This window comes from Populus nigra, chromosome 7 (assembly GCF_951802175.1).
Source record: "Populus nigra chromosome 7, ddPopNigr1.1, whole genome shotgun sequence".
NCBI lineage: Eukaryota > Viridiplantae > Streptophyta > Magnoliopsida > Malpighiales > Salicaceae > Populus > Populus nigra.
In genome coordinates, this window is record NC_084858.1 from 18,890,675 (window position 1) to 18,900,463 (window position 9,789).

General features: G+C 34.7%; 1 protein-coding gene across 1 annotated transcript; it reads right to left on the reverse strand.

Annotated features, from left to right (window-relative positions):
* Positions 1-1,712: 1,712 nt before the first annotated feature.
* Positions 1,713-2,772, reverse strand: LOC133698469 (uncharacterized). The gene is made up of 2 exons (XM_062121390.1): positions 2,513-2,772; positions 1,713-2,272 (listed from the first exon to the last, which is right to left on the reverse strand). Exons 1-2 carry the CDS (start codon positions 2,709-2,711, stop codon positions 2,034-2,036), a joined length of 438 nt encoding a protein of 145 aa, XP_061977374.1. The 5' UTR covers positions 2,712-2,772; the 3' UTR covers positions 1,713-2,033.
* Between the last annotated feature and the right edge of the window lie 7,017 nt (positions 2,773-9,789).

A 9,789-nucleotide genomic window follows, 5' to 3' on the forward strand; every position in this document is an offset into this window, starting at 1 on the left:
TATATGCCTATATGGAATATCATTGATGCAAGATGGGAACTTCAACTTCACAGACCTTTACATGCAGCATCATATTATTTGAATCCTCATTATCATTATAATTCTAATTTTAAAGTTAATGCCAACATTAAAATTGGATTATATCAATGCTTAGAAAGAATGGTGCCCGACGCAAGTGAAAGGTGTAAAATTGACTTGCAACTTGATTCATTCAAGGATGCAAGTGGGTTGTTCGGTATTGAGGCTGCCAAGATAACAAGGGATAAAAAGACTCCAGCTAAATGGTGGGATTCTTATGGGGATGAATGTCCAGAGCTACAAAAATTTGCAATTCGAGTTCTAAGCTTGACTTGTAGTTCATCTGGATGCGAGCAAAACTGGAGTGCATTTGAGATGGTAAGTTTTTTCCTTTTTCCTTTTAATGTTTTTATATTTTATAAGAATCTTATATGGTATTAATTTGAATTGCTTACATAGGTTCATACAAAACGAAGAAATCGTTTGCACCAGAAAAAAATGAATGACTTGGTATTTGTAATGTGCAATCTGAAATTAAATGATAACCAAGTCAAAAAGCAAGCTAATGATTTTGGTGAAGTTTTTGATCATCTCTCATCTGATGATGATTGGATAACCGAGGGAGAGAAACATGATGGTTCATCCAACTTTGATTTGCTTGGTGTCATTGATAGTGCAACACGAAGGAAAAACGGTAAAGAAGATGAAAGTGATGATGAAGAAAATCTTAATGATGTTGGGATGGAGTGTCATGGAACTGAAGATGATTTAGAGATTCAGAATGATGTCAATCCAGATAATTCAAGGAGCTTGGAGTTAAATATTGTTGACAATATTGGTGTTGGTCCTGGTACTAGTAGTAGCACCAATGTTTCTAATATCGGTGCTGGTACTAGTAGTAGCAGTAATAATCCTTTAGATGATAATGATTTTGATGACTGTTTTAGGAATAATGAGGGAGACAAAGGCAATGAGGGTGTGTTTAGTTTACATGACACACCTACAGACTGTTTGTTTTAAGTGTGTTTACTTTTAGTTATTGAAATACTATGGACATGTATGAATTTTTATTTGAATTATGTATTTTAAGATGTTTGGATATTTGTATTGTTGATTTTACTTTTATTTGAATTATGTATTTTAAGATGTTTGGATATTTGTATTGTTTAAAATATTTTACTTGCGATTTTATGATTTTAGTTAAAATATTTTACTTGCGATTTTACGATTTTTAGTTAAAAAATTTTACTTCCGATTTTACGATTTTACGATTCGAGTTTACGAGTCGAGTTTATATTGCATGTTCCGTGTCGTGTCAAAAAAGCGTTTTTGACAACCTTGGTTGTAAATTCCACCCTCAATTACTACTCTTTTTTGGTTTTTTATCTGTTTGATTGATTCATAATCTCCTCTACCAGAGGTTCCACGAGAACATCCAATTGAAATCTCTGCAGCAACTAGCATTAACTTTTCTCGACAACTTCACCTCCATCAGCTAGAATTTACTGTAGAATTGTCCTTCGATTAATACTACTCTTCCTTTTATCATGTTAAGACAACAAGCAAAGTCATGCAAGTTTATTTTATTTCAGGGTTAGGTGTAAGTACGTACGTATACCATTTTTGACAGCTTGAAAGCTTAATTTATGCTTGTTTTCTACGATCACACAACATCCTCTGATTATGAGGGTAAGTAATTAAGGCACACATATTATTAATATAAATCGACACAAACAAGATACATAGAGGGCTGGCTAGCTTTATTACATAAATACCCACAAGATTATGAAGGCGTTGCCCTTTCATGCTGCACCTTTCAATTAAAAGGTAAGCACATCAAGAGCCAAGCACCTTGCCATCTCAGTGAATATGGTAGCTAGCTATACATCTTAATTATGAGCTGATGGGAACATGCATGCATGAACATACGCACCTTTGAAACTTTTATTTCTCAATACAAATACCAGTAACACTATATATTAGAAGGGGCATGCATGCATGTTCTATTATGCTGGCTAATTTTCATTAGCAAAGTGATTATCAACACCCTTGGTGATAGATGCCAAAAGATTGAAGTACTCTTCGGGATATGTGTCGTTATAAGAGATAGTCCATTTTGCAACGTTGCTATTTTTAACCTCTAATGCGAACCCGCTGATGTTGGCTAGTATTGGCCCTTCCTTTATTTTGTAGCTGATGGTCTTCGAGGTCTCGTTTACGTTTTCCACTTCATCCTTGATTTTGTAGAGTTCATCTGATGATTACAAAACAACGGTGCATGGTGCTTAATTATAAAATAATTTAAGATATATAAATATTCTGGAGTGAATCCATCCTAGCTAGAGTTCAAATGATCATCACATGTATGGATCGGTACGGACCGGCCTGGATAGTTTTTTTTTCGGAAATACATGCAAAGGGAATAAAGTCACCAAACCAAGAAACAACAGAGTGCCTCTCAATTATTATTGCATATGCATCCTTAATTACGTACCAGAGGGGGAGAGGAATTGAATCCACTTGTGGTGGCCAGGAGCAGCTTCCCAGGTTTGGGTATCGTCATCAAGATAAATTTTGGACACAACATTAAGGCAGCTATCACGTAAGAGGTAAGCGTGGCTTTTGAAGACACCGTAAAACTGTTCTGGAGAAGCGTGTTTAAACGGTATGTCTCTGCTATCGGAAAGAACCATATCTTGGATATTTTGTAGACTGGTTACTAAGAAACTCTCGGAAATTGATTAGCTAACTGACAAGGATGCAATGAAATGAAGAAATGTGGAGGCCGCCTTGCTCTTAAATAGAATTCTAAGAGAGTCGCGTGCCCTCTAATGGAGGACCCACGTCCCAAGTGCTAGCTTGCATTGAAAGCTAGGTCAAGATTTTATCATACTTTTCTAGCAATAACACTATGCATGGAAAAGTTGAGCAATATATATATAATAATAACATAATGTTATACAAAACTAGCTATTTACATGTAAAAGTTTATATACCATCCAATATTTTTACTCAAAAAAGTTTTTTTCCTTATAAATTTCAAACTATTTATTTGTTAATTTATAAATTATGAAAATATCAAAAAGTTATTATAACGAGTTTTAAAAATTAACAAGAACTATACGAGGAGAGGGAAACTATTGTTTTTCTCCTCCAAAGTATTCTTTATTGGACAATATTTTGTTTATTTTCTTTTGGATTTTTTTTAATTTTATCATTTAATTAACATTGAATTTATTGGTAATTGAGTTTCATAATTTATTTTGGTTTTCATTCTATGAGATTATTCTAGCCTTATGACCCAAGTTATGAATTTTACAAATTAACCAGATTGGCTTTCTTAATTGTTTTTTTTTTCAATTTTATTATTCAATGTTGGGTTGATTGGAAATTGAGCTTCATAATTTATTTAGATTTACTTTCCATTTGGTTATTTCGGCCTCATTATCTAGGTTTGGCAGGTTAACTCGGGTTTTTTTAATTGATTTTTCTCAATTTTATTCTTCAATATTGGGTTGATTGAAAACTAAGCTTCAATATGTTTTTTTTTGTTTTTTTCTATAAGGTTATCACAGACTCACAGTCTCATGAACAAACATGTTAACATGAGTTGACTTAGAGTGATCCAATAAGTTGTCGTCTCAATATAGAAACAAAGATGTCATCTTGAAATTCTTTTAGTCAAACCAATATTTTTTTATGTGAAACACAAGTGTGTGAGGTGTTATTTTTATTGTTAACGATTTTCGTGCAGGTTTTTTAAAAAAAAATGTCTTCTAACAATGTGCCACAAAAAAAGAGTGAAATCCCAAAAGATGGGCTTTCGAGAATACAACAACAGATGAAATTTATGTTTGGTGAGCTGATGACTAGGATTGAAAAATTGAAAACTAGGTCTGACGGGGGGCATAGTAAAAGGTGTAGAGAAGCTAGGAAGGAGAAGAGTGTTGCTGGAAACTCTGCAAATGAAGTTGAGGATGATATTAACCGTGGTGGTAGGTTTTGTACACATAGGGGAGAGAGGTATGAGAATTGGTCAAGGAGGGGACATATTTGACTCCATAGGGATTTTAAGCATAGAGGGGATTTTGATGATTTGAGAGATATAAACTGAAATTTGGGAAGTATTAAGTTAAAAATCTCAGCCTTTAAGGTAAAAACTGATCCGAAAGCTTATTTAGATTGGGAAAAAAAAGGTGGAGATGATTTTTGACATCCATAGGTACTCTGAAAAAAAGAAGGTTAAGTTAACTGTAGTGGAGTTTACTAATTATGCCATCGTTTGGTGGGAGAGATTGGTGGTAGAAAGAAGACGGAATAGAGAAAGACTAATTAGCACGTGGGAAGAGTTGAAGACAATAATGAAGAAGAGGTATGTTCCTAAACACTATTATAGGGAGTTGTTTAATCATTTACAAATGATTACACAGGGTAATAAGAGTGTAGAGGAGTATCAGAAATAATTAGAGGTGGCTATGATTAGAGCTAATGTTAATAAAGATGAGGAAGTTAATATATCTAGGTTTTTGAATGGCTTGAATAGAGACATAACTAATGTTGTGGAGTTGCAACCATATGTTGATTTGGAGGAGTTAGTACACTTAGCCATTAAGATTGAAGGACAATAAAAAATGAAGGTTAATACACTATCTAGAGCTTATACGGGGTCTTCTTCAGGTTGGAGAATGAATTATAGGAGAAAGGGTAGTGCACCAACGAAGCCATTGGTGACTTCCACAAATGTTGAACCTACCTTCATGAAGAAGCAGGTTGCGGCCAATGATAAAAAATTTAAGGGAGAAGTCCATCCGGAGCGTAATCGTGATATAAAGTGTTTCAAGTGTCAAGGATTGGGACACTATGCATTATAGTATGCAAATCATCGAGTTATGATTCTAAGGGATGATGGAGAGATTGTGTCCACTAGTGAGAAGTCTGATTGTGATGGCATGCCACCACTTGAGGATGCTAGTGATTTAGTTTATGATGGGTCACGGGGCGCAAAACCAAGAGCAAACTTCATGTTAGAGAAAAAAGCACAACTATTAGTCTATAAATAACTTAAGAGTCTGTGTTTTTCTAATGGACATGCCTCAAACATATCAAGGCTGGTTAATACGAAGGAATGCAGATTATATAAAATAAAGAGTCATGACTTCCACGTGTTTATGCAAGCACTCATTCCATTGGCTTTTCGTGATTTGTTACCAAAGGGAATATGAGATGCACTCACGGAGATCAGTCATTTCTTTAGAGATATATGCTCCACCAAGTTAAATGTTGATCACATTGAAAGGCTTGAAACGAATATCTTTGAGACAATATGCAAACTTGAGATGATATTCCCTCCATCATTTTTTGACTCAATGGAGCATCTACCGGTACATTTACCGTATAAGGCAAAATTTGGAGGTCCAGTCCAGTATAGATGGATGTATCCTTTCAAGAGGTTAGATATTACAGATGCAATGTATTGTTGATGTATTTTCAAAATTTTTCTTAATTTAAAATATTTGTTTAATTCCATGCTAGTACTTGTTCAATCTTAAAAAAAGAAATTAAGAACAAGACGCATGTTGAGGCTCATTTGAGGAGACCTATATTGTTGAGGAGATCTCAACATTTATCTCATTCTATTTTAAGCCTCATTTGAGAAATTAAACGAGAATCAATTGCGTATGATGGTAGTGAAGTGCCTTTAAGTGGGAACTTATTAATATTCTCCAATCATAGATTACCCTCACCTAAAAATATTGTAAGGGGAAGATATTTGTCTGAAATAGAATTCAAACAAGCACATAATTATGTGCTATTTAATTGCGATGAACTAGGACCTTTTATTTAGTAAGTATATATATACTACTAAACTTTGATGTAAATGGACTATTTATCTATTGTGATATCACAAACTCATATATTTTTGAAAACCTTGTAGGCAACATCAACAATATTTACTATTTAATAACTCACAGCTGATGAAATCCCAAATCTTTTGATTATAAGATGAAGAATTTTTCATGTGGTTCAAAACACATGTAAGTATTATCACAAACTCATTATATATCATTGTACTTAATTTCGTTACAAAATTCTCTTTTATTGTTCATTGTTGCACTTAATGTACAAGGTTTATCAAATGGAAAGGAATGCTGGTGCTTTATTGTCTTTTCTAAGCCTGGCTCCTAAAAGAAAAGTGAAGTGCTACAACAAGTATTTTTTCAATGGATATGTGTTTCATATTGAAGAATACGGGCATGAAAGAAAAACATATAACAATGGTGTTTGTGTTAAGGATCAACTTGTAGGGAGTTTGAAATTGACTACTATGGTATATTAAAAAAGGTCGTTGAATTGCAATATCATAGCAAGCATATAAAGTTTTTTTTATTCAAATGATATTGTTATGACACCACTAACAGAGGAATCAAAGTAGATCTCCACTATGGTTTGATCAAAATTAACTCAAAAGCTAGACTCCACAACATAAACAATGTCTTTGTTTTTGCCAAGCTATGCCAATAAATTTATTACACATGCACCCTTTCCTTTAGAAAGGATCGTTCAAAAGTTGATTTGTTATCCATTTTAAAAACAAAACCCAGGGATCGTGTCGAGGTCGTTCAAGATGAGAACGAAGACACAAGTGTGGAAGATGATGTCTTTCAAGTTAGTGAGTTGGTTGAACCATATCGAGTTGCTCCATCGATTGACTTCGAAGAAAATTCAAATTTTCGTATCTTTAATAATAGTCTTGTTGATGTTGATGCTGAGGAGTTGAATGTTGTTCTAAACTCCAGCGGACAAACATAAGTCGATGAAGATGATGATAATAATTTTATCAATGTTGAAGATTGGATGGAGTTGATGATGATTCAATTGAAGGAGAAGAATGAATTTCTCTCTTTTTTTTAATTAATTTCTTTTAAATTGTAAACATTTTCTTATCAAGGAGTTGAATAGAAATAAAAAGATTGATAACCCAGCTCAAATCTTTCATCTTTGAGTAAAAAAAATGGACTCTGATTTTTTGACCTCTCGCGTTGTCACCGCCGAAACACTAGTATGCTTCGCAGCACTATCATCAGGTTTCCCATCTAGGTGGGGCTTTTTTATTTTGATAGTTTGTTTTATGTGAATTTTTTATATATATGTTTACGTGTCTTAATGTTGTTTTTTTAATTATTATTATTAACGTAGGTATTTAGGCTAGCTTGCGCTTATTTCGACTAATCTCACGGACTCTGAAATTAACAACCATATAACCCTTTAATGGTCCTGAGAGAACTCAAACTCGTAATCATCGGAAAAGAAACTTAAAATCTGATTAATTAAACTACCTCTCAAGATTAACCATCAGGGTTAACATTGTTGTTTTTGTTTGTATATGTGTATGAGTAATTAGATCGTTTCAATACTGATGATGCCGAAGTAGAAGAAGAGGTTATGCCTCATTTCCCATGTCCTTACTGTCATGAAGATCTCGATATCGGGTCTCTATGCTCGCATCTTGAAGATGAGCACTCCTACGAGTCTATGAAGATATGGATGTGGGATTGGTGAGCCATGAGCACAACCTTATTTAAGAGCTTTTATATATATATATATATATATATATATATATATATATATATATATATATATATATATATATATATATATATATATATATATATATAGCATTCTGAGTTGAGCAACCCTTCTCGAGTGTATAGAAAATTCTGTGTTAAAAGTAACAGAGATAATCAGTTGCCTCTTTTTTATCACTTTGCATTATTCCTTATCAACTTGTGATTATTCAAATGTATTCAAACGTAGTTGGATGTAGCTGTCACTCATAAAATATAGGATTCAATTGTAACTTTCCTAGTTTGTAGGTTTTTCAAACACTGCTAGTTTGTATTTATACGGGTGTTTAATCAATGAGAACAATTAAGCTTTGCAACATTTTATGGTATCAGAGCTTAATCAGAGGGAACACATTCTATTTTTCTTTCCAATCCCTCCTCTCTTTACTTCAGCAACGACCATGGCTACTTCTTCTCCTTCTATTCAAAACACAAATGACTCTCATAACACCCTTATCAGTATTAATGTTGCTGCTCAAACCCCTCTCAAACTCACCTCCTTCAACTATCTGTCATGGAAATTACAATTCCACACTCTTTTCATTGGCTATGACCTCTTAGGATATATAGATGGCTCAAAGTCATGTCCCTTAGCCACTCTCACACTAAATGACATAACCAGCTCCAATCCTGCTCACACTTTCTGGAATCGACAAGATCAATTAATTTTAAATGCAATCATTGGTTTCATCTCTCCTGCTATCATACCATTTATTGCACAAGCCAAAACAGCTCGTGAAGCATGGACTATCCTAGCCACCACCTACGCTCAGCCTTCTCGTGGTCGCATCAAACAAACCAAAAGCCAACTCAAAATGATCACCAAAGGCTCTGATAGTGTGATAACGTTTCTGCAATCTATCAAAGCCAAAGCTGATGAACTTGCTCTTCTTGGAGCACCCCTCGATGCAGAAGATCTCACTGACAAAATACTTGATGGCCTTGGTGATGAAACAAAGAACTCACACGTGTTGTCCAAGCTAAAGACATGCCTATAACATTTGAGGAATTACATGAAACACTACTCAATTTTGAGGCCACGGTAATGACTTCCAAACCGGATTTCCTTCAGTTTCCTGCCACAGCTAATCCCACAAATAGGAATTCATCACCTTGGTGTTTCCCTGCACCATCACGTACCAACACTCCTGCATGGCGCCCTTCTAACAGTCACTACAACAGGTATAATCCTATGCCAACCAGTGGCTCATTCACACCCCAAGGTAATCACCCATCTCGGCCATACTTGGTATTTTGTCAAATTTGCAGGATACAAGGACATACTGCCCAAAGATGCCCTTCCTTTCGGCTAGTTCTAGTCAACACACCAAGAAGTTCTTCTCCTACTTCACACATTCAATCTGCCACACCATGGCAACCCAAGGCCCATTATGCATCCAATGCTCCACGTCAAACATCCTGGCTCCTGGACAGTGGAGCGTCTCACCATATTACAGCTGACCTGGAAAATCTCTCCATGCATACTCCTTATACTGGCTCTGATAACATTATAATCGGTGATGGCTCGGGTCTCTCTATAACTCATACCGGTTCTTCCTCTCTTCACACATCTCACAATACATTTACTTTGAATGATGTTCTGTGTGTCCCTGCAATGCAAAAGAATCTTATTTCAATTTTTAAATTTTGTACCTCCAATAATGTTTCCAATGAATTCTTACACACTACTTTTCTTGTCAAAGACATTCAAACATGGGCAACATTTCTGAAGGGCAAAACTAAAGATGGCGTGTATGAGTGGCCGGTATCTCCACCTTTACTTGCTTTTTCCAGCATCAAAACATCTTTATCCAAGTGGCACCAAAGATTAGGACATCCAGCTATGAATATTCTAAAACAAATTGTTTCCAAAAATAAACTAGATTTTTCTTCTTCATTTTCCAATAATTTTTCATGTAATGCTTGTCTGAGTAATAAAAGTCACAAATTATCATTCTCTCAATCCACAGTTACTTCTTCTCAGCCCCTTGAAACTATCTTTTCTGATGTTTGGACGTCTCCATTTATATCCCATAATGGATTTAAATATTATGTCATTTTTGTGGATCACTTCACCAGATATATTTGGTTTTATCCTCTTAAACACAAGTCAGATGTTGAAGATATTTTTATTCGATTTAAAGCC